This window comes from Gymnoscopelus braueri (genome assembly GCF_963280865.1).
Source record: "Gymnoscopelus braueri genome assembly, chromosome: 13".
Taxonomy (NCBI): Eukaryota; Metazoa; Chordata; class Actinopteri; order Myctophiformes; family Myctophidae; genus Gymnoscopelus; species Gymnoscopelus braueri.
The window spans coordinates 51,498,192-51,523,928 of NC_137615.1; the positions used below are offsets into that span (position 1 = coordinate 51,498,192).

The window sequence follows — 25,737 nt, forward strand, 5'->3', positions numbered from 1 at the left end:
GAAGCACATAGGCCTATTAGCCCTAAATGCATAGGCAACTAATGGACTACTAATGTGCAATTGTGTCTATTCCACTGTGGTACACATTTTAAAACAGTATTTAGGCATTTATAGCCACTCAACCACAACAAAACACAAGCTCACAACACATCACAACATGATGTGAGCTTGTAGATCAGCTATCTTGTTTTCTTTTTTGGCCTATAATGGCATGGCCAAAATTGGGATGTCAGGGTTAAAGTAATCTCTCAAGACAGATTTTTCTTTTCTTTTTTTTAGTCGATGGCTTCCCAGGTTGACGGTAACCCCAGAAACTGTTGATCTACCACAGGGTGGCAATGTTTCTTTGTTTCTGAGACAGCAACAGATCTGGCTCAAACAGTGCCAGTGCAGAGCCACTGCCTCCTGCCGTTCATCAATTAAACCAAATAAATAATAATCAATAGAGACCCCCCCCCCCCTAATATTCATAATGACCGAATGACTAGACAGTATTATGTCCTAGAACTGAATCAGAGTCAACTTTATTGTCACATCACATGTTTACAAGTGTAAAGGGTGGGTGAAATTCGTTTTTGGGCAAGCTCCATAATTGTTGTTGTTTTCATAAAAAGAAAAGAAAAGAGGGGGGGGGGGGAGTAAGTAAAAAAAAACAAAAACAGTAAAGCAAATAAAACATGTCAAGGAGAGTAAGAAATATAAAAAATATCCAAAGCCTATACTGTACGTACACAGCATAAACCAGCAGGTACATGAGGTTAAACACAAGGTGCAATCAATGCATTGTATCAACCAGAGGCGTGCATTTCCATTAGGCAAACTAGGCAACTGCCTGGGGCCCCCACTACGGGGGGCCCCCGTGCAGTTTCCTTTTTTTATTATTATTTTAATAATAGGTGCAGTTTCCTTTTTTTTTCTTTTTTTCTCACAATTCTAAAGCTATCCCATCAGCCATTGTGTTCAGTGGTGTAATGTAAATAAGCACATTTAATTATGAGGTACTTTTACTTTACTGGAGTATTTCCAATTGTATATACTTTTACTGTCTTCTCCATTACATCTCAGAGGCAAATATTGTACTTTTACTCCACTACAATTATTTGAAAACCTTAGTTACTAGTTACTTTGCAGATATAAATTATTACATTGTAAAACATACATTAACCACTTTAGCCCAATTTTATACATAGGCTATTTAAAAATAGCCGATCTACAAGCTCACAAGCTTGTGATCTTGTAAATCTGCTATTTTCAAACATTGTAGTACTTTGGTACTTTAAGTACATTTTGATACCAATACTTTTGTACTTTTACTCAAGTAAATTTTGAATTCCGGACTTTTACTTGTAACAGTCAGAGTACTTCTACATTGCAGTATTGATACTTTTACTTAAGTAAAACATTTGAGTACTTTTTCCACCACTGATTGTGTTCTACTACTACGGTGACACTCGCCACAAATAACTGTCAAGTGGAAAGAAGCAGGTCCTGGTCCACCATCTAATGGCTTAAAAATTGGCCAGAGGCCAAACTTATTTGCCAGCCCCTGCTCTAAGGTCTGTGTCACTGCACAGACCTACAGTATCAGCCTCAGTCAAGTCACAGTCGCATCTCGGATCAGTAAAATGTTACATAGAAATGCTCACCTCACTCACACACATGCTGTTTTTCTACTGGTATTCGTCTCAGAAGGTAAGTTAAATGAATTGTGTGTTATTATCTTATCCCATTTAGACCTGAGGCCGATTATAAAAACACCTTCTAAATCCTGACCTAAGTTTTCTGAAAAAAATCAAATATTTTTTAAAAAATTACAAAAAATGGTTGTTGCTACAGTATACACTGTACATAGCAACAAGACCCCCAAGGGGTTCCCGTCTTGAAAGGTATAGTTACAAATAAGGGTTCCCGCCAAAATGGGTTATAGGTACATTGTTTTAGGTTTGAGGTTAGATAGAGCTCAATTTGTATAGATAGCTTTTAAATTTGACTGTATAATTATCCCAGATAGTTACTTCTGTATTGTATTCAGACTAGTTGTGAAAATGACAAAGCATTATCACAGCACTATGGGTGGGTTAATGAATTACCCCCTTTTGATAAAAATATGAATGGTTACAATGTGAGAGCTCTAATATTAAATTGTTAATTCAAGACATCTGGTCAGACAGAGCCATCTGGTGTAAAGTACAATTTTTTACACTACAAACATTATTTTGCTTACAGATTAATACATCTTTAATGCCCCAGCTTTCTTACAGAACATCATCTGAAAGAAAAACATGTCTATCGACGAATTCGTTAGATTACATCTTTATGAATTAGAATAGAATAAAATAGAATAGAATAGTACTTTATGGATTAGATTAGAACAGAATAAAATAGAATAGTACTTGTGCCTGCATGAGGGCACAATGGAGCACATGGGGTCTGATCTTCACTCTGACAACCCTTTGTATGCCATCTGTCATTTGCCAGGATGTTTGTGTCATTTGATATGGGATTGAAACAGATGTTGCGGCCAAAAGTGATTGTCTGCCAAAAAGTGTTACCACAAAGCACACACGGGCTGTGTCAAGCTACATCACCCAGCCTGTCTGCAGCTGCTTTTATATGGGTCAAACAAGCAGGCATGACATTTACATGATCATCGGCAAGGCTGTAGTATTGTTTCTGTTGTTTCTATGTGTTTGGTTAGTCTAATATGTTGGTTGAATGTGATAAATAAACATAGTTGTGCATAAAATAAAGAAATACATCTCTTTTGTAGGACTATTTTGTAGTTTTGACTCGTATCGTTTTACCTGCCGCAGATTTTAACTAGTCTTTTTGACTATTTTAAATACCTTTTAAGTGCCAGTAGGCCTACAACCCATAAGAAAAAAACATTTTACCAGCTGCCACAAAGTGATTGGAGCTTCTAAATGGTGACTAACAGTGTTTCTGCCTCAAAATGACTTGATTTCCTATATTGAAATCAAACTATTTCTCTAGTTGAATTTAGAGTTCTTATCTGCTTGCTTCTTCTTGGCTATTTTTCTAGTTGAGTATAGAGTTATCTTCCTCTTCAAAATAGTCGCTTATCTGGATATTCTCTTGTTGTTCTAGCTATTTCTCTAGTTGCTTATAGACCTTAGCTGGTTCTTCTCCTGTCTTTAGTCAGTATATCAATAGTGCTGTGACGTCACGCTGGCATTGTGCCAGATTAGGTGGTCTCATGCTGGGTGTCGTATCCTTTGTAACAGGTGATGTCAGGTCAATTAGCTATCATGTAAAATTAGCCACTTAAGGTTTGAGCCTATTAAATCCTGGCGCTTTAAAGCCAGTGGCCAATGGCTGGAAATGATTGTTGCCACAGCTGTACTTGTCAATGATAAGGTTGATACATCGATAAATAATTGATGTATAATACATGTCCTGATGGCATCAAATGCTGTTCTGATGGACTTCATCAGATAAAATGCTGATGCTCATTATAATTTGGTACCATTTTATTATGAGCTTTAGAGGTCAAATTATATGACGATAGGATGAAAATGGGTGAAGTTGTCCTTTAACTTGTTAGTGGCTCAATTGACCTTAAAGTGTTAAGCTAAAATGAGCCACTCAAGCTGCAAAGCAAAACAGCCATTTCTGATCAAATCAAATTACTATGGCACAGTAATATTACATTTAATTAATAAAACAATAACACAGTATAATAATAACATTTAAATGTTTAATTAAAACTTATATCATAGTATTACATTATTTTGTTCAACTTTAAGAACTGATATATTGGTTGGAACTTTGCTGTGTTTTGGAGGAAATGCTCACTGTAGGAAACAGGAAGGGGGAGCTGGGCAAACACCCCCAATCAGTCACACAGGTGCAACCTGTTTACAGAGAGAGAGAGACAATGAGAGAGAGAGAGAGAGAGAGAGAGAGAGAGAGAGAGAGAGAGAGAGAGAGAGAGAGAGAGAGAGAGAGAGAGAGAGAGAGAGAGAGAGAGAGAGATAGTGTGTGTGTGTGTGTGTGTGTGTGTGTGTGTGTGTGTGTGTGTGTGTGTGTGTGTGTGTGTGTGTGTGTGTGTGTGTGTGTGTGTGTGTGTGTGTGTGTGTGAGAGAAGGGGGTTGGAGTGGTTGTCCATGATTGCGTCAACACCCCCCAACTAACCAAATGATACCAATTGAAGAACAGGAAATTATTTTGCAGCAGATATCAGACCAGTATAAACATAAGTGCCAGTCACTCTGCCAGACGAGGTCAGAGAAAGCCAGAGGAGATTAGCAGCTAATGGCCGGGTTTCCCAAACGAATTTGAGCTCGTGCGTAGCCTAGAAGCTGCGTAAGAGCCTCCACGCAGGTGCGCACTAGCAACCCCCCTACGCACTATCTTCGTTAGTAGCAGCTGTGTGTGCCCTACGTGCCATCTAAACTGGCTTCTGGAGACACAATCGTCGTAGGTTCTCAAGCGCACAGCGTTACGTGTGTGCTAAAACTACATTCGAAGACAGCATGCACGTAAAGACCTCCTGGACGCAGCCTACGTAAAGCCTACGTAAACTACGTAGTGCTGTCCTACGCTACACAGCAGTTTAAACTCCCTTTGCGAATATATACAGTGAAATGGATCATAAAAATACCAGAGCCAACTGTCAGATGTCCTGAAGCAGTCCACTCCAAATACAACTTTTGAATAATATATTTATGAATTAAATTACAGTGGTGAGTTGACATCTGCAAGGTAAATAAAACACTAAAGTGTCCCCATTATGCAAGTAAATTAAATATACTTAAAATACCAAAAGTAAAGGTATGCAGAATGTCCCATTTCCCAAATTTAATATGTATTAAAATCTTTTGAAAATAGCAGATCTACAAGCTTGTGAGGCGTTGTGAGCTTGTAGATCTGCTTTCAAAAGATTTTTTAACCATTCATAAACATGGCGAGCGCAACAGCTGTCACTTTGTGAGAGGAACTGGGGACTTTCATCATAATGTTTAACTATAAAACTTAGAAATTAAGGAAACATGCTCAGCATCATTTATATACCTTTAGTTAACTTGGCTTATGCTTAATATTTTTATCAGATGATCGGATCATCCGTGAGAGTACAATTTGTAAACTTCGGGTTCATGCATAGAGGACGAAGCAGCGCAGCCTGTTAGGAGGAACTGCTGCGCTGGTTCTCTGTGTAGCCCCCACACTCAAATTATCGAGAAACGGCGTGCAAAAGACTTGGCTATCGAGCTCAGGCTTATTGGCATGACTGGTAACGTGTCGGGCTGGCGAGTGGGAGCTTCGGGTTCAATCCCAGCTCACTGCTTCACTATATATGCATGAATCCGGTGTTTATAAATTCTAGCAAATTCCGATCATCTCATAAAAATACTGTCGGTGACAGAGCGAACTGTCAGATGTCCTGAAGCAGTCCACTCTAAATACAACGTTTGAATAATATATTTATGCATTAAATTACATCTACAAGCTATAAGAGGCATTGTGAGCTTGTAGATCTGCTATTTTCAAAATATATTTATACATATTAAACTTGGGACATTCTGCGTCCTTTTTAAAAAATATATATTTAGGGGCTTTTTTGCCTTTATTTGGACAGGACAATAGACTGACAGGAAATGGGGAGAGAGATACAGTAAAGATCGTCGGTATTAGGAGTCGAACCCGCGACAGCTATCATGCTGGATTCCCAAATTATGTGATATGCGCCTAGACCACTAGGCTAGTGGACGACCCATACTGAACGCTGTTACTTTTGGTAGTTTTATGTGTTTTCATATACATTTATCAGCTGTCACTTTGTGAGGGGAACTGGGGACTTACGTCCTTTAGTTAACTTGGCTTGCTTAATATTTTTATCAGATGATCAGATCAGAGAACATTCGTGAGAGTACAGTACAATTTGTAAACTTCGGGTTCATGCATAGAGGACGAAGCAGCGCAGCCGCTCGCCCTACCCAAAAAAACTGATCTGCAAGCTGTCGTTACGCACCGGCCCGGCCGTAATTTATTTATATATATATATATATATATATATATATATATATATATATATATATATATAAATTAAATGTGTGTGTGTGTGTGTGTGTGTGTGTGTGTGTGTGTGTGGTCGGTCTTTTCATAGATCTATTTCGCTACGATGGGTGTTACGAGCGCCCCAGGGCGCTCGTAACAAACTGCTGCGTCGGACAGCACTCAGGTCTATGCCTCTCCCAGGAGTAGGAGGAGAGTAGGATACGTGCCTGCTGTTGCCCGAATGTAGTTTTAGCAGACACGTAACGCCGTGGACTTGGGAACCTACGACGATGGTGCTTCCTGAAGCCAGTTTAGATGGCACGTAGGGCACAACCAGCTGCTTCTAATGAGGTTAGAGCGTAGGTTTCGCCGGGTCCCAGCTGTGTAGGAGGCTCTTACGCAAGCTGCGTAGGCTACGCATGACCTGAAATCTATGTGCCTGCTAAGGTACTGCGCAGCCTGTGTGGACACACGTAAGACCCGTCGTAGTACCTGCACAGGATCTCTACGCAGCATCTCTACGAATCTCTTTGGGAAACGCGGCCAATGACATTTCCTCTCCCTATCACAACGAAGACAACAAAGAGCACACAGCCCTTTGTTGTCAGACAGATCACTGAGTCATTGGCAGATGCTCAATGCATTTCGAAAACTCTTTTCAGATTCAGAATACACAGATTAGACTTACATACCAGCAGTGTTGTGCTAGTTACTGGAAACCAGTAACTAGTTACCATTACTAGTTACTTCATTTAAAAGTAACTCAGTTACTTTACTAGTTACTTACACCAAAAGGTAATGCGTTACTGTGAAAAGTAACTTTTTAGTTACTTTTTTTTTTTAAATGGCTCCCATTATTGCCCTTATAGCCTTCATTTCAGTACTGTTATTGCATTGGAGAATAATACAATCTGTTGATCAACTTGACATGCATTTGCATCACTGAACTCTGCTAAGCAATGTGGTCTATACCAGGGGTCGCGCTATAGGATTGTAATCTGCTGGTCCCAATGTCCGGAATGATTCAAATTTATCAGACATCTGATAAAAAATACCGGTCATAATTATGTTTAAGCATTAATTACAAGCAGGTGTGTAAATACAGCCTAAAGGTCCTTACACACCGGGGCGATTTTTTTCATGCGAATAATACGTTTTTTTAAAAAACCTTATAAAGTCAATGGAAGCTTCCACACCAGTTTCGCGGAGCGAAAAAAGCGTCTTTTAATTATTCGGAACGAGTCCGAATTTTGCGTATATTCGCATATTCGCCGGTGTGTAACTGCCTTAACACTTAGGCCTACAGCATTATATTTTGGATTGAGCTATTTGAACATGAACCATGATGAACGAGTAATATACACATTTTATATACAGTAGCAGAGTCATCTTGCACAAATACATTAATTACCTACACTACCATTTGCGCCTGGCAATCTCTGCTTCTCACCCATTGACTTGCATGTTAAATGATGGCTTTTCCCCTTAAAAATAATCGATCATTTCAGGAGCAAGAGCTTCAAAATCTCTTCTAAATCTAGTCAACAAGGCCTGCAGTAGGCTATGCACTGGACAAATGTGCATGACATTATTTCAATAAACTAAACGAAACAGGCAGTGCTGTGATTCTGAATTTTGTTACGATTACGGTGATTAGTAGATTATTATTGACACCACCTGGGCGAGTGAGTCGTGTAACTTTCCCGACGTTTAGCTGTGTGTTCAACAACACAGCCATGAAGCCTTGCAGTTTAAGTGCAGATTTCAGCTTGGGAAAAGCAGCCTCCAACGGGTTTGGGTACGTGGTTCATAGTCACCATTGCGTTATCGTGGTATTCCTAGTCCCAGTCAGAAACACACACACGCTATTAAGAGAGAGAGAAAGAAAGAGCGAGCGAGCGAGAGAGAGAGAGAGCTTGCAAAGCCGCTCACAGCGCGTCTCCGCACAGACTGGTGTAAAGTAAATAAGTACATTTACTTGTACTGTACTTAAGTACAATTCTCAGTCACTGTTCGCCTCGCTGTATATATAAATTCAATATAAAAAATCACACCCAGTGTGAAGTGGGCGGTGTGGTCATCACAGTGGTCATCACAGTGATGGAAGCTCACTTTAAAAAAAAGTTTTTTTTTTTAAGTGCATAGTCCTATTTATAGGTTATTAATTTCATCATGTGTCTCGCTAGCCAATCACAGTGCTGAATAGAGTCAGCCAATCACAGTACAGCTAGGGGTGTACTAATGCTAGGGGTGTACTAATTATGAGCCAATCACAGTACAGCGAAGGGTGTACTAATGAGGTGTCCCAACCCCACTTATAGGGGCGCCTACACCGCCCAAAAATAACGGAGTAACCCACCATGTAGTAACGGTAACTGAGTTACTGAATTAAAAAAAGAATGCGTTAGAGTACTAGTTACTGAAAAAAGTAACGGCGTTACTTGTAACGCGTTAGTCCCAACACTGCATACCCGTCTCTAAACACTTTACTGAACTAGAGACTGAGGACAATCTAACATCTTTTGTGGGTAGTAGAAACACTTGGTAGAAACATTTAAAGAGTTTGTATTTACCTGCATTGAAGAACCAATCCAAAGTCTTTAGGGCGGTCCTGCACATTGGGGTGGTGATATATGATTGGTTTCCAAAGCAGTGGGAATAGGTGTGTTAGCGGTTGTTCTCAAGCTACTGGAATAAGCTCCAAAACTATTTTGTGTTTATTCTTTTGACAGATGTGTGCAATTACGTAGCATGTACCCCATAGCTCAGGAGACTATCGCCTGTTTACGTAGCATGAGGCTTGATGTACAAGTACACCCCTGGACATGATGCTAGTATGTCACATGATGTAAAGTACACCCCTTGGACACAATTCTAGTATGTCACAGGGACTTACTCCAATCCAACCCTTGATGCTACTTCAGATTGAACCCCCAATCTTTTGTGCATATGGTCTTTGTCAATAGAGATCAGGGGCCATGTACTGTTTATACAGTCAGGGCGGCTTCACACTGGGTCCGTTTGCATTCGAACCGTTCCCGAGTACGAATGGCCTCTACCAGCTGGCCGGCATTCACATTGGCCAAGATCCTTGCGCACCAGAGTACACTTGCATATATACCCCCGATCCTATAGGTGGCGGCATGCACATAGTGGTTCGCCAGTGGACACAGACGTCATCAACTATGCGACAATGTTTGTGCTGGTCGCGCATAAATATAGGGTTGCGGCTGGGGAGAGAGTCAACGCACTGAGCGCAGTGAGCGCACAGAAGTCAAGGCACAGACTGCTGTGTTGTTGACGGACAACAGATGTACGCTTATGAGAAACAACACAAATAAAACCTGGTGAAACATTTGTGTGCATTAGCGCAAGATGAGGATACAGGAAACATTCAGTCTAAATGTCCAGTTTGCTAACCTTCACAACTACTACTACTTTTGCATTTGAAACTTTAAATTTCTCTAAATATTATAAACTTTCACGACAGCTTAAGTACAAAAATATATCAAAAAGGCAACTATAGTAGCCTATACAGTGAAGTCGGACTGAATGACTGAAACCTTGTATTGTGAATTGTACTTCCATGTACTGTTTCTCATGTCTCATGTCTAAATAAAGTACATCAATCAATCAATCCAACGTCTTTTCTTTTTTTACTCTCTAGGTGTGGGGATTATCTGGCACATGTATGTATCTGTTATGAAAGAGAAATTGCATCATGAGTGAAACGGCTATAGTCCTTGGGAAACCATAAACCTACGTAGGCCTACATCTAAATGAGTTACCATATTTACTTACAAATTTCAATTTACAAAGCCTTATAAGCTATATATTTCTGGGATGCATAGTAGCTGAAACTCCACAAGATATCCACAAGATATACTATATATATATATATATATATATATATATATATGCCCTGTGCTCTTCTTTTTCTCTATGAAGAAAAGTACAAGTACAGTTGACACAAACGTATTCCGCAACGCTGCCTGTCTGTTGTTTAATCTGCGCATCCGCGCATTACGTGCAGATCTCATCCTCTGGACTGCAAAGCCATAGCTGGTCATGTAGGAAGGTGTGCAATAGGATCGTGCTTGCCATAGTCTCCAAAGTAATAATAATAATAAGAGAAAGTTCACTTTTGGTTATTTAAAAAGAGTCTCCTTATTTTATGTATTAATTTATTAGCCCTACATGGGAGAAACGTTAACTTTAGAGCTTTTGGTTATAATTTAAAAAGACTGTAGAGCAGTTTGTGTGCAGACTCACCTTTTTATTTTTAATTATTTATGATTTGTGGGTCCAGCACTGTGTGTAAAAAAGAACTGTGGGGACGTGCATCTCCTGCCTTTGTTCATATTTAAAATAAAAATTATATTTTCCAATGCAAGATCAGTGTGGTTATCTGCTCTATATTGTAATATCAAAAATAGCAGATCAACAAGCTCAATGTGTCGCATTGCGCCGCATTTTCAGGTTGTAGCTTGGCTATTTTTGCTACTTTTGTGTGACACTGTATGACAATAGGGCATTCATTTATGATGAAAAAGCATTAAAAGTTGCAATATGTCGATACAGGGTTTCTTCCTAACAGCAAAGATATGTAGTGTTTCGAGAGAACCTCTTGTGATTTCACACTAATAAGATTTGATAAAAAACTTAGTATAGAGAAATACTGGTCAATGACCCTGTTTTATTGCAAACAGCCAAGTCAGCCAAAACATCATGTCCTTCAATAAAAGAAAATAAACATTTGAACAAAACATTGTAACAAATCATAGCAGCATGAACAAAATGTTCATGTGAAATATGTAGGCTATTTGCCATTTACATTTCTTACTAAAACAATTTGGCACTTCAAATTTACTTTTCCCTCTGGTCTAATGGCTTGCTGGACATACTGCTCAGCTGTGCTACTGCTTGGTGTGGATATGTTACGGCCATGGTTGAACCCCTGTGGATTGATCTGCGACGTGTTTTTGTCGAGTTTATATATCGTCACCTATTCCAAATAGCGGGCCACTTCCGTCTAACGGTACGCTTGCTTTCACATTGCAGCGTACCGTACCCGAAAACGCATGATCCGGATCCGAGACTGCCTCCGGAGGTGGTTTCGGGTACGGAATGGTGATCCGTTTCGGGGAACGATGCGCAACATTCACACTAGCGCGACACCTGCCAAGCGGTCTGGAGTGCGCACCCGGGACCATAGTGTGAATCCGCCGTCAGTCACTACCTGTTTATAAAGACAATGGTACGTTCTTAAAGCTGTTGTCTCCTCCCTCTACAGGTCTATCAGATATGATACAAACACAGGACACTGTAAGGACCATGGTGGGAGAGGACGTCCGTTTCACCTGCCAACTCACACAATCTAAGAACGTCCTTCAAGTTACATGGCAGAAAATGTTACCAGTAGGAACAGAGGATGTTGCTACTTACAACAAACGCTTTGGCACTAAGATCAATCCTCCTTTTCAGGAGAAAGTGCAGTTTGAAGACACAGGACTGCAGAATAGTACCATAGTGATCAGAAATGCAACCAAAGCAGATGAGAGCTGTTACAGATGTTTGTTTAATGCCTATCCTGAAGGAGCCATCTATAGGAAAACCTGCCTCACAGTTTATGGTAAGTGTGTGTGTGTGTGTGTGTGTGTGTGTGTGTGTGTGTGTGTGTGTGCGTGTGCGTGCGTGTGCGCGTGTGAGTACGTGTGAGAGTGTGAGAGTGTGTGTGTGTGTGTGTGTGTGTGTGTGTGTGTGTGTGTGTGTGTGTGTGTGTGTGTGTGTGTGTGTGTGTGTGTGTGAATGAATGAATGAATGAATGAATGAATGAATGAATGAATGAATTTTTATTTTCGTGTCTTGTCAAAAAGACCCATCCCTTACGGGATTATTAGACACCAAAACATAAATAAACAATATCAAGTTCTCTTCATAGAACACTGCACAAAGGAAAACGTTTGGCAAACACCCAAAACAAAACAAAAATAAAATAAAATAAATTACACTTCACAGGTATGTTCTTTTTGCCCGTCTGTCCCAGGCCCCTTCCAGATACTCCGCAAGTGCAAATATCCTGTGCTCAAAAATCCATATAAGTCTCTGTGCGTCATCCAACCAAATTAAATCCGGGTTTCTACACCTCTTAAATAATTTTTGACGCAGGTCATGATACAAAGGGCAATAAAAAACAAAATGGAACTCACTCTCAATATCCGCAATATCACAATAAACACAAACCCTCTCCTCTTCCACTACTCCTCTATACCTACCAGTCTCAAGGTGCAGGGGCAGGATCCCAGAACGGAGTTGGGCACAAAGAGATCTTTGTCTTTTGGACAATGGAGCACTAACATAGTTTTCTTTAACATAACAGCTTTTTAACATAACAAATGTTCTAAGTTTTGGTTTATACAATATATCCTGTGACCATTTGCTCTGATACAAACCATAAAGTTTCTCCTTCACCACAGAGATGTTTGCAATGCTGTTATTTTGAAAATGGTTAAGCAACCCAGCCCTCAGAAGTATATCCTCTACTGTACTTGCCCATGCACCTTTTATCGAGACATCCCAATTAAAGATTTTCTTGGCAACTCTATTCTCTGGCATTTTGATTAGTCTATTCCATAAAGCTACCATGCTGCCATTCCATCTGATTTCACATGCCTCCCATCCCATGTCTCCTGTTATTGCCAATACAGGTGCAAATTTATGTACTCCAAGGAAATACCGTATAGCCCTATTCTGGACCATTTGTCCTTTCATATTTGTGTTTAACCCCCATATCCCAGCCATATAGTCCATGACAGGGCAGACACAAGTGTGAAATAATTTGGAGTAGGCAGCATATCCCAGATCACCCAGCTGTTTAGTTTTTGCTATAATACCACCCAAAGCTCTGCTTGCAGATCCGGCCAAGACTGATGTACCATATTCAAAATGTAAATGTTCATCCAAGTTAAGACCTAAGTATTTGTAATTCTCAACATACTGTAGTTTTTGTTCCCCTAAATAAAACTGGAAATCACTCCTCTTTACTCTAGCTTGTCTAAAATGCATGATCTGGGTCTTACTATGATTAATTGTCAGTTTCCACTTTTTACACCAAATATCTGTACACATCAACATTTTCTGTAAATCATTTTCATTTTCTGCTACCATAATTATGTCATCAGCATACATCAAAATATCTAGTTTGGTACTGCCATCATACTGTAAACCCAATCCTAGTTGTTTGACTTCCTTGGCCAGATTGTTGATGAATATAGCAAAAAGTGTAGGGGAGAGACAATCCCCTTGCTTGACACCAGATGGCGTTGGGAACCACCCTGAACAGTAATCATTTACTCTAACACATGCCTGGGGGGCTTTATACAAAGATTGTATGGCCCAGTAAAACTTTCCGTGTATACCTCTTCCAGAAGACGATAAGCTAGTAGATCTCGGTTGACAAAGTCAAAAGCCTTTTGGAAGTCGATATAACAGGCAAAGGATGACTTGTTTTGCATGATTCTATTGTTAACTACTGTTGTAATGGAAAATACATGATCGATACAGGCTCTAGTCTTTCTAAAACCATTCTGTTCTTCTACTAAAAGGTTATTTTCTTCTAGGTAGTTCATAAGCCTGGAATTAAGAATCGAAGTATACACTTTATATACTGTGCTCAAAAGACTAATGCCTCGATAGTTTAGGGGTATTCTAGGGTCATTTTTAGCGGATTTTGGTATTGGACTTACAATAGATTTATACCAAACTGAAGGAATAGTCCCAGTTTCAAAACAAAAATCAAATAAAACATAGAGTGCCTCTGTGAACCAGGTACTTTTGAGTATTTCATTTGTTATTTCGTCAAAACCTGAGGCTTTGCCCACCTTCAGAGCAGCAATAGCTATTTTCACCTCCTCAGTATTAATAACATTGTTTAGAACATTTCCATGATTAAGAGTGGGGTGAGGTGATTGATTTTCTAGCTGGGATTTAAGTAAACAAATGTTATCAGCAAATGCTGCATCAAAATAGTCTCCCTCTTGGTTCCCTGAAAACAAATCCCTAAAGCACCTTTCCCATTCATTTAAAACCATTGGAATGTCAGTTACTAATTGACCTTCATCACCATACACCTCTAATGGTATTTTCTTCTGCCTTTTTGGACCAAGTTTATTTATCTGATCCCAGAAACGTTGTGGATTGGCTGCGTGTGTTTCTTCCAAATGTAAAATATATCCTTTATTATACTGCCTTTTAAAATAACGTACCCTTTTATCAAACATATTTTGACTTAACTTGAAATTAACTCTATAATGTTCTCTCTGAATCTTATCTCCTTTATATTTCAAGTAAATATGTTCTGCTTTACGCATTGCCTTCCACAAACCATTTAACTCTTCATTCCAAAACGGTTTGGAATGAAGTGTGTGTGTGTGTGTGTGTGTGTGTGTGTGTGTGTGTGTGTGTGTGTGTAAATTATTAAATGCTCTCTGTCATAGTTACAAAGATGGGGAACAGAATAAAATATTTTAACGTCAGACTATCTATGGTATGGTTGGGAATTCTTATTATAATTATTTTGTATGTGTTAAGGTTGGTGACTGAATGTAGACCTACAGTATGGAATATCATCATAAGTATATAAGACAAGAAAACAAAAAATCATAATTTATTTAATTATTGTTTGATTTTTCAGAGCAACCTGAGCCCATATTACACGTCACAAAACCCAACAGCACAGAGCTGATGGTTGTGTCCTGCTCAGCTGTTTCACGTCCTGCTCCGACATTAACTCTGGAGGTCCCCACACATGTAGGATCTTCAAACTACACCACCGTCCATACAGCCAATTCTAACGGTACCTTCTCAGTGACCAGCACTGTCTCTCTGGAAAGGTTCCGTAGCAACGCTACACAGGTCCGCTGTTTGGTGCATTTCTATTCCGGGGTTGTCAAGGAGGCGTCCAGGGTAATTTATGATGACAAACCATGTGAGGAATTCCACTATTTTATTCATAGATGCAGGTGTATGGAAAGTTGGATGGATAATTGGCTGATGTTACTAATTTCTCTATGATACTTCCTTTTCCCAGATGTGTTTGTGAAATGTGAAGCAGATCAGAGTGGTTGCAGTAAGTTCTTGTTCATCAGTGTGCCTGCTTAGTTCTAAATGTTTTCATTGTAGGACATAATGATACATGACTGTTTCTCATCTTTTCCTCAAAGGTTATTGGCTGTTTGCTGCTGCTGTCATTGTGTGTTGGTGTAATCATCACAGTTGGATTAGTCTTTAGACTTCAACAACAAAGAAACATCAGGCAACAACCTTGAATTATAGCTGCTGTGCAGCAATAGTCGGGTCGTGCAATTGGAAGCGTAAGTGTAAAAAGGAGGACATGGAGAAAGATGGACAATAACAAAAGGAGGAACAATAACAAAAGAAGGAACACAAATCTAACTCACCCAGAATGAAATAAGCGGTGCCTTTGATGAGTTTATTGCTCCCTTATTACTACTCCTTACTGCCTTATGCCCCCTTATTACTGATTCCCTACTGCCTTATTGCTAATCAGTTGCAGGTGTTCACGCTACATACAGACAGACAGAAACAAACACACAAAGCTGGGCATATAAGCGGTGGTGGGCACCGCTTTCAAAGTGCCACACCTTCATAGCAGATCTACAAGCTCACAACGTGTCGCGATGCGACGCGTTGTGAGCTTGTAGATCGTCTATTTTCAAATAGCTTATGTATAAAATAGGGCTGAAGTGGTTAATGTATGTTTTATAATCTAGTGACTAGTGATTTATATATATATGATCCAGAATGCAGCAGCTGCAGCACGCTTGGTCTTCAACCAGCCACATTTTTCACATGTCACCCCTCTTCTCCGCTCCCTCCATTGGCTCCCAGTTACTGCCCGCACAGAGAACAAAACACTGACGTTGGCCTACAAAGCAACCAAAGGTATGGCACCCCCGTATCTTCAAAGCCTGATCCAACCCTACAACCCCTCCCCTTTCTCTCAGATCAGCTACCACAGGGAAGCTGTCAGAACCTTGGCTAAAACATCTCCACACGTCCCAGACTCTTCTCCCTTCTGGCTCTCAAACTATGGAATGAACTCCCTATTGCAATTAGAACTGCAGACTCACTATCTCACCGATCTTCTGCCGTAATCTGAAGACTCACCTCTTCAGACTCCACCAGCCCGTAGCACTTGCCCTAGCCTTGACGACCTTGCAGGATTATGCAAAGGCTAAAATATAACTTAGATAGCATGTTATGTAGACAGATGCCAGATCATTGTTGGAGAGTTGACCTGGCATCCTATAGTGTGTATAGTTTTAATGTAGGCTGATGGTTTACGTATATGTATTAGTTATTATTAGATTATTGGTTTACTTATGTATTACTTTATTATTAGATTACTATTTCTATGCATTTGATGTATTAGTGATTTATTATGATGTATTATCTTGTGTTCTTGCTTACTGTAAATCGCTCTGGATTAAGAGCGTCTGCTAAATGCCTAAACTGTAAACTGTTATATCTGCAAAGTAACTAGTACTGTAACTAAAGTTCTTCTTTTCGTTTCTTCGTAAGAAACTTACTTATGGGATATCATCGCCCTCTGGTGATGGCACAGAGCACAACACATGAGCTCCCGGAAAATCTTCGATTGGACAGGGTTCTGTGACGCAAACCGGAAACCGGTTGGGTTATAAAACCCCCAGCGTCAGTAGGTACGTCCTCTTCCTTCACTCTGCTACAGCGAATGCGCACGAGTCCTGAAGACAACACGACTAGCAACTGCGATAAACTTCGACGAATCCCAACAAAACCCATAGCGAGGGCACCCAGTGTCGCTCTACGGGCGTTTTCGTTATTTAACAAGTTTATCGTTGTTAGATTAGAACGCTCCCGCGTTACCTTTTCCTGTCCTCTCAGTCTTTCTACCACGAGCTAAAGTAAGCTAACGCTGTTAGCCAGGCTACAGGCCACTTAAAGCTAAACAGCTAGAAGCTAGGCTAGCTTAGCCTAGCTGCGCTTACCTGCCTCGTGTCGACTGGAGGAAAAGAAGATGGAGGCGCCTCGAGTCTGCGGTCTGACGGGCTGATCTTCAAATTTCGAATGCTAACAACGGCCAGGTTGTTACGATCGATACGTCAGGGGGATTGGTGGACGAGTATAGATCTGAAAGATGCCTATTTTCACGTCCCAATCTACCCCGCGCACCGGAAGTTCCTCCGTTTTGGCTTTGAAGGCAAAATATACGAATACACGGTGCTCCCGTTCGGCATGTCACTGAGCCCTCGGGTCTTCGTGAAGTGCACGGACGTGGCTATCGCTACGCTACGCCGGCAGGGTCTCCGTCTGGCGACGTACATCGATGACTGGCTGCTGGCGGCGGGGTCGAGGGAGGAGGTGGAGTAAGCTAACGCTGTTAGCCAGGCTACAGGCCACTTAAAGCTAAACAGCTAGAAGCTAGGCTAGCTTAGCCTAGCTGCGCTTACCTGCCCCTGTCGACTGGAGGAAAAGAAGATGGAGGCGCCTCGAGTCTGCGGTCTGACGGGCTGCGGCCTACCAGTGGCAGCGGACGACCGCCATCGGCTGTGCATCCTGTGCCTGGGGCCCAACCATGCGTGGCTCGCCCTGCACCACGCAGGCGACGAGGACGCATGTAAGCCCTGCGATGACTTCACGGTCCATCAGTTGGAGTGCCGCCTCAAGAGGGCCCAGGGCCTGGCGGCCTCCAGCAGCAGCGGCGGTGCGAACACCGACGCTGGCCTCGCCATGGGCCACACGGCGTCGGTGGGAAGCACGGGCCTCGGGCCAGGCCTACTGCAGGAGGCGCCACGATCCAGCGGAGCCAGGAGGAAAGTCCGGAAAGAGGCTCCTCCGTCGCCTACACCGGACCACGCAGCTCCAGCCGAGGCCAATGGGTCATCAACCGAGGACTGCGTGCCTCCCTCCTCCCCTTCCTTCTCCGTCCTCGCCTGGGGCGACACTCCGACGCCAGAGGGGTGCTCGGATGGGGAAGACTTCGGGGGAGAACAGGCGTTCCAGGATGAGGTGGAGGCCGGACCCTCCCCCCGTCGGGCACCGAGGTCCAGTCCGGAGCCTCCTGTGTCTACATCAGCGTGGGCGGAGGCCCCCGCGCCTACAGCAGCGGCCTGGGTGGAGGCTCCCGAACCAGCAGCACCGTGGGTGATGGCTCCTAGCCTGGTGAGGGAGCCTCTCGAGCCCGTGTCAGCGGTGCCACGACGGGCTATCTCCAGGTGCGGCCTGGAGCAGCCGATGGAGGCGACGAGGGCTTCAGCCGGGGCCCCCATCTCAGGATTCCAGGGCCTGGCACCCCTCGTCCCACGGCAGGTCGCCTCTAAACTCCTGCCCGAGGCGGTGGGAGTCCGTCCGGCCCTGCACCACTCCTGGCGGCAAGGTAGGGGGGAACCGGAGAGGCTTGGTTTCGCGACCAAACTCCTCTCCGGGGCGGACCTGGGGGTCTTAGGCCTTCCCCCCATGGACCCTGCTCTGGCGACCAGGATCGAAAGGGTAAAGAGAGGCTCGGTGACGGTCGGCCCGGGACATCGGCCTGTCTTCGCCGAGCACGACAGGCGACAGCGCACCGCGGCCCTCAACGCTCTCTACAAGGCCTCGGGCTCGGCTGCGGAGGCGCTCAACGCGGTGTCGTTGCTGCAGGGGTCGGCCGCCATCAGACTTAAGGAGCTGGTGGCCAAACCCCTGGTGGACAGGATGCCTGCGGCAGCGGTCCACAGAGAGTGGGTGGAGGATGCATCGGAGCTGGACAGGCTGGTGCAGATAGCCATCCTCTGCACCTGCCAGAGCCTGATGTGGACAGGTCGCGCCATGGCCCTCACCACAGACTTGGAGAGGGCCCAGTGGTTGGACCTGGCCACAACTGCGGGGTGGATGTGTCTACAGGACTTCTCGCCCTCCCCCTCCAGGCCCACAACCTCTTCGACAGCAGCACGGACCTGATCGGGAGGACGCAGGCGGAGGAGCAGCAGAGGCGAGGGGCGACCGCAGGTCTCCTCGCCGCCGCCGTCGCTGGACGCAGACGAGGAGCGTCCAGGTCGTCCTCCGCCAGAACCAACTCCTGGGAACGTCCCGGCAGCTCCCTCGGCGCGGGGGACGTGAGGAGGCGCATTGACCCCCTCCGACCCCACGAACCCTCTAGCTCGTTGCCTGGCGCAGTGGAAAGCTTGCAAACCAAATCCTTGGGTGCTACGCACCATTACGAAAGGGTATAGATTGCAATTTTCCTGTAAACCTCCCCTGACGGACGAGGTTATTTTCTCCCGAGCGTCAGGCCAGGCGGCTGTGACGCTACGAGAGGAAGTTGTGTCTCTGCTGAGCAAGGGTGCCATCAGAGAATTATCCCCCGAATCAGAGCCGGCTAGGTTTCTATTCGGAATATTTCCTGGTGAAAAAGAAAGGGGGGGGGGGCGTGAGACCTATTCTGAACCTAAAAGGTTTAAATAGGTTTCTGACGATCTTCAAATTTCGAATGCTAACAACGGCCAGGTTGTTACGATCGATACGTCAGGGGGATTGGTGGACGAGTATAGATCTGAAAGATGCCTATTTTCACGTCCCAATCTACCCCGCGCACCGGAAGTTCCTCCGTTTTGGCTTTGAAGGCAAAAAATACGAATACACGGTGCTCCCGTTCGGCATGTCACTGAGCCCTCGGGTCTTCGTGAAGTGCACGGACGTGGCTATCGCTACGCTACGCCGGCAGGGTCTCCGTCTGGCGACGTACATCGATGACTGGCTGCTGGCGGCGGGGTCGAGGGAGGAGGTGGCGCGGCACACGAAGTTAGCCATTGCGCACCTGACGTCCCTGGGGTTTACGATCAATACTCAGAAGAGTGTTCTGATCCCATCCCAGCAAACCACCTTCGTGGGGATTTCCTTGGACTCATCCACGATGGTGGCGCGCCTGTCTCAAGACAGAATAGCCGGTTTCCTGGCATGTGTGCACTCTTTACGCGTGGGGCGCAGAGTCGCGTACAGGACATGCATGCAGGCTGCAGGTCTCATGGCCTCGGCCATACACCTGATCCGGCTGGGTAGATTCCACATGAGACCTTTTCAGGTGGATGCGGAGTCTTAAGATACCGCACACCATGAAGTTTCGAAAGGTGGTGATATCTCCCTGGTGCGTGACAACGTTGCAACCGTGGTCACAGGCGTCCTTCCTGTCCGGTGGAGTCGGGATGGGCGAGGTGGTGTCACGTAAGGTGATTACCACGGACGCTAGCCTCTCAGGTTGGGGGACTGTCCACGACGGCTACTCAGCCAGGGGGGTGTGGACTTCTGCTCAGAAGGTGTACCACATCAACTTTTTGGAGTTGTTGGCGGTCTTCCTCGCCCTCCGACGGTTCGAGAACCGCATTGTGGGATGTCATGTTCTGGTTAGAACGGATAACACCACAACGATGTGCTATGTCAATAAACAAGGGGGCCTAGGCTCTGTTGTTTTGGACAATTTAGCACGCGACCTGACGCTATGGTGCACGTCGCGCCTAGCCTCGTTACGCGCCTCCCATGTGCCGGGTCTCCTAAACAGCGGAGCGGATCTGCTGTCTAGGGGCGAGCTTCGGTACGAGGAGTGGTCTCTCAAACCACGGGTGGCGAGCATGATCTGGCTCCGGTTCGGTCGGGCTCAGATTGACCTGTTTGAGTCCAGGGGAAACGATTATTTTCTTTGAATCACAAGGATTCCTCCTTGGGGGTGGACGCGTTGGCACACGTCTGGCCGGACGTGCTGCTGTATGCTTTCCCACCCTTGGAACTGATCCCGTCCATTTTGGAGCGGGTCAGGGTCCAGGGCAGGACGGTCTGCTGGTGGCTCCAGCATGGGTAGTGCGGAGGTCGGAGATCGCTCCTCTCCTCTACGCTGAACCTTGGCCTCTCCCGCTTTTCAGAGATCTTCTGAGGCAAGGCGGGATGAGGTGTTTCACGAGTTCCCCGGGGTGTTGGACCTATAGGTCTGGCCCGTGAGGGGTCGGTGAAAGACCGGTGGTGGTCAGACCGGTGATACATGTCCCTTGGGGACACGGTTATTGCCGCTGGCCGTCCGGTGTGGAACCTTGACAGAGGTTTTTTGGCCTCTGTGGCCCTGGCTCGACCGTGATGGCACCTGGGGTGTCATGCATGGTCTGGGTTAGGTGGGACTGTGGTCAGGGGAGGTCGCCACTGGCCTTGGCTGGTTTTTCCTTCCCCTGACCGGTGGTCTCCTTTCTGTTTCCCTGGGGCCGGCTGGGCCAGGCCCAGGGATGGAAGGTGGGAATGGGAGCCTGGCTCTCTTTCAGGGAGAGCTCAGGATCATCTGATGGCTCCTGTTTTGTTTCCCTTCCTTTTGACCTTTGGGTCATGCGTCTGGGGTCGGGGTCTTGCCGGGAGGCATGACCTTTTGACCTTGGGGAGTACAGGTTGGATAGGGTTGCTCCTGGGACTCCCCAGGGGGGTCTATGTGTCCCATAAGTAAGTTTCTTACGAAGAAACGAAAAGAACAACTAGGGGTTACGTAGGTAACCCCAGTTTTCTTCGTTTCGTAGTAAGAAACTTACCAGAAACCCCTTCTGTGCGCTTCGACTAGTGTGCAGAGTGAAGGGTATCAGAGGACGTACCTAGTGACGCTGGGGGTTTTATAACCCAACCGGTTTCCGGTTTGCGTCACAGAACCCTGTCCAATCGAAGATTTTCCGGGAGCTCATGTGTTGTGCTCTGTGCCATCGCCAGAGGGCGATGATATCCCATAAGTAAGTTTCTTACTACGACACTAAGAAAACTGGGGTTACCTATGTAACCCCTAGTTTTCAAATAACTGTAGTGGAGTAAAAGTACAATACTTGAATCTGAGATGTAGAGGAGTAGAAGTAAAAGTACTGACAATTTAAAATATCCCAGTAAAGTAAACATACCTCAAATTGTACTCAAGTACAGTACTTGAGTAAATGTACTTAGTTACTTTACACCACTGATAAACACACAGAGACCCATTCAATATACTAGACAATTAAGTAACAGCAGTGTTGGGCAAGTTACTTTATTTAAGTAATATATTACTATTACTTATTACCTTCCTTTTAAAGTAATACATTTCGTTACAACAGTAATATATTAATATTACATATTACTTTTTAGTTACTTAAAAAAAATAAGCTAAAATTGAACAATTAAATAATCTAGATTTTGTATTATTATTATTAGACCACAAATTTTTTTTGGGACACAGAGATGGGCAAACATTTAAATTATAAGATAGGATTATAAATTACATTAATGAATCAATTTATTTACTTAAATTAATCAATCAATTCTATAATGTAGCCTATAATGACATGACAAGACACAAGCCTCTGTCTATACATTTTTTAATTTAAAGTCCACAGAACAAGGACTGCATGAGCAGCATAGAATGCAAATGAAAGTGCTTGTAGATCTGCTATTTTCAAATGGCTGAAACGTAGGGCTGAAGTGGTTAATGTATGTTCTGTAATAATAATCCAAATCTACAAACTAACTTCTAACCAGGCCTGGAATTTCGTCATTTTAGGGGCAAGGCCACTTGGCCTTTGGTGTTGCCATTTTTTTAGGGCACAAAGGCCAAATGCCAGGGCAGGAAGGCCATAAAAAAAGTCCACGGAAATAATTGAACTTGAAGGTTAAGGATGATTTTATTTTAATATAGTACAAGAATGACTATCTGTGAAATATAACCTATTTATTTCACAAAATAATGTGTTGGCAAATTACCAATATTTGTACAAAGTTATAGGCTACTGGTCTCAATATATGTCACTTTCAGCCCTGAAGACTGAAGTACACATGAATCACATTAGCGCTTTCACACTATGGTCCCGGGTGCGCACTCCAGACCGCTTGGCAGGTGTCGCGCTAGTGTGAATGTTGCGTATCGTCCCCCGAAACGGATAACCGTATCGCACCCGAAACCACCTCGGGAGGCAGTCTCGGATCCGGATCATGCGTATTTGGGTACGGTACGCTGCAATGTGAAAGCAAGCGTACCATTAGACGGAAGTGGCCCGCTATTCGTAATAGGTGACGGTATATAAACTCGACAAAAACAGTCAACAAACACACGTCGCAGATCAATCCACAGGGGTTCAACCATGGCCGAATCCCGCAGTTAATTACTGACCGCCGCTCCCTCCCGCAATATAAAAAGAAATCCCATTCTGTCCCTTGTCATCCCACGGGTTCATTTAACATTTACTCCCGCCGCATCCCGCGGGTTAATTTCATCATTAAATTATAAAATGAACCTGCGGGATGATGCACTAAAACCCGCAATATTTATATATAAAACTTTTTTTTTTATTATATAAAACATTACATACAGAAAAAGAATGAGAGAGCGAGAGATAGAAAGAGAGGCCGTGTCACGGCCATATAAGGACATCAACAATATATATATATATATATATATATATATATATATATATATATATATATATATATATAGGGTGACCATATTCTGAATTCCCCAAAAGAGGACACTTCAGGCTATTTAACTATTTTACTCATTCAATTCTGAACCGATTCTTAAAATTTAAAATTCTTTCATGTCTATCAGTCATGAAACATTGGCGGGTCTCCATCGCGCATTTCAGGTGCGCGAGCAGCGCAATGGGGTCTGATTCAGAGTCTGAAATGGAAGAACCGTCGTCCTAATACACCCTCGCCCCCGGTCTAATCCGGCGGCCTCGGCCTGCGAAAAAAATGGGGCAGTGTGTTTTAGGACGAGCGTTCCGTTTTCCACCCGTAGAAACCTCCGGCTCGAGTTTTTTTCTTTTTTCTTCGTCCCAGAAGTGGGGGGGATATCACCCAAACTCTCAAAACCCCGGACATTTGAAGGATTTTATAAAACCCCCCAGACAGGCCGGACAGCCCCCCAAAAGAGGATATGTCCGGGTAAAAGAGGACGTATGGCCACCCTATATAGTATATCTTGTGGGTATCTTGTGGAGTTTCAGCTACTATGCATCCCAGAAATATATAGCTTATAAGGCTTTGTAATTTGAAATTTGTAAGTAAATATGGTAACTCATTTAGATGTAGGCCTACGTAGGTTTATGGTTTCCCAAGGACTATAGCCGTTTCACTCATGATGCAATTTCTCTTTCATAACAGATACATACATGTGCCAGATAATCCCCACACCAAGAGAGTAAAAAAAGAAAAGACGTTGGATTGATGTACTTTATTTAGACATGAGACATGAGAAACAGTACATGGAAGTACAATTCACAATACAAGGTTTCAGTCATTCAGTCCGACTTCACTGTATAGGCTACTATAGTTGCCTTTTCATAAATGATATATTTTTGTACTTAAGCTGTCGTGAAAGTTTATAATATTTAGAAAAATGTAAAGTTTCAAATACAAAAGTAGCAGTTGTGAAGGTTAGCAAATTGGACATTTAGACTGAATGTTTCCTGTATCTTCATCTTGCGCTAATGCACACAAGTGTTTCACCAGGTTTTATTTGTGTTGTTTCTCATAAGCGTACATCCGTTGTCCGTCAACAACACAGCAGTCTGTGCATTGACGCGCTGAGCGCTCAGTGCGTTGACTCACCCCCCAGCCGCAACCCTATATTTATGCGCGACCAGCACAAACATTGTCGCATAGTTGATGACGTCTGTGTCTACAGGTTAACCACTATGTGCATGCCGCCACCTATAGGATCGGGGGTATATATGCAAGTGTTCTCTGGTGCGATTGGATCTTGGCCAATGTGAATGCAGGCCAGTATTCGTTCTTGGAAACGGTTAGAATGAAAACGGATCCAGTGTGAAGCCGCCCTACAGATTAGAGATTTTGTGTATTTAGCCCACAAGTTATTTTCATTCAAATGAAATGTGATTGAACTTGCACTAATAATGACTTTAGTTGATTTTTCACTATTTAAAATATAATATTTCTTAATTATCAATAATTATAGCTTGCAGATTGGCTATTTTCACAATTTTAAATTGTTTTAAAATAATAATAAAAAAAAAGAACATACAAGGTTTCCATCCGACAGCAACAATATATAGTCAGTATATGAGTCAGTTTTATCAGATTGCATTCTAATTGGCTAATATGACTGCCTATGAATTTCATGACCTGGGTAGGTAAACCTGGCCTGGCGGAGATATGCCCTGTTGCGCACAGTAGAACATCAGGTGAAAGCAATGAACTTAAACAGGACGGGCCTGCGCAGAAAAAACGGCTCAAACTATGTCAAACTATCACATTCTAGCTGCTGAAATAAACTTTCCATTGACATCATTGTTGACAAACGAACAGAACTTGGATGTTATTTGCGAAAGGATTATTTCTTGTCCAGTTGTTTGTGAGGTGAGATCACAGCTTCACTCTACTTTTGTGTGATATTGATAGCATATAACTTTGAATTTGTTTGCAGTTAATTTCTATTGCTTACTGGATATTAAGAATTTGGGGATTTCGCTGTATTTTGTCAAATGTAGGCCTATTGCTGTTGATCAAGACAAAATAAGCGTCGTTTTTTGCGATTACATGTGCACACTGCCTGCCAGCCACTGACAATCAATTTAATACCTTTAGGTATTAAACTAGGCTAGACCTGTGGCTTTGTGGGTGGATTAAAAAAAAACACCTTCACTTGGGTAACGCACAAAGTAACGTAGTAACGTAGTG

At 43.4% G+C, this 25,737-nt stretch overlaps 1 protein-coding gene across 1 annotated transcript; it reads left to right on the forward strand.

The window, feature by feature from the left end:
• Nucleotides 1-1,603: 1,603 nt before the first annotated feature.
• Nucleotides 1,604-15,341, forward strand: LOC308098233 (OX-2 membrane glycoprotein-like). Its single transcript, XM_080446509.1, has 5 exons — nucleotides 1,604-1,692; nucleotides 11,312-11,650; nucleotides 14,711-15,004; nucleotides 15,107-15,145; nucleotides 15,240-15,341. Exons 1-5 carry the CDS (start codon nucleotides 1,626-1,628, stop codon nucleotides 15,305-15,307), a joined length of 807 nt encoding a protein of 268 aa, XP_080302635.1. The 5' UTR covers nucleotides 1,604-1,625; the 3' UTR covers nucleotides 15,308-15,341.
• Nucleotides 15,342-25,737: the final 10,396 nt, after the last annotated feature.

What these genes read in the sequence shown, in the direction of transcription:
- LOC308098233 (XM_080446509.1), top strand. Translation starts at nt 1,626, where the DNA reads ATGTTACATAGAAATGCTCACCTCACTCACACACATGCTGTTTTTCTA. An exon ending in AACCTGCCTCACAGTTTATG is followed by an intron (nt 11,651 to 14,710) that starts GTAAGTGTGTGT and finishes TTGATTTTTCAG; the next exon opens with AGCAACCTGAGCCCATATTA. An exon ending in AATTTATGATGACAAACCAT is followed by an intron (nt 15,005 to 15,106) that starts GTGAGGAATTCC and finishes TCCTTTTCCCAG; the next exon opens with ATGTGTTTGTGAAATGTGAA.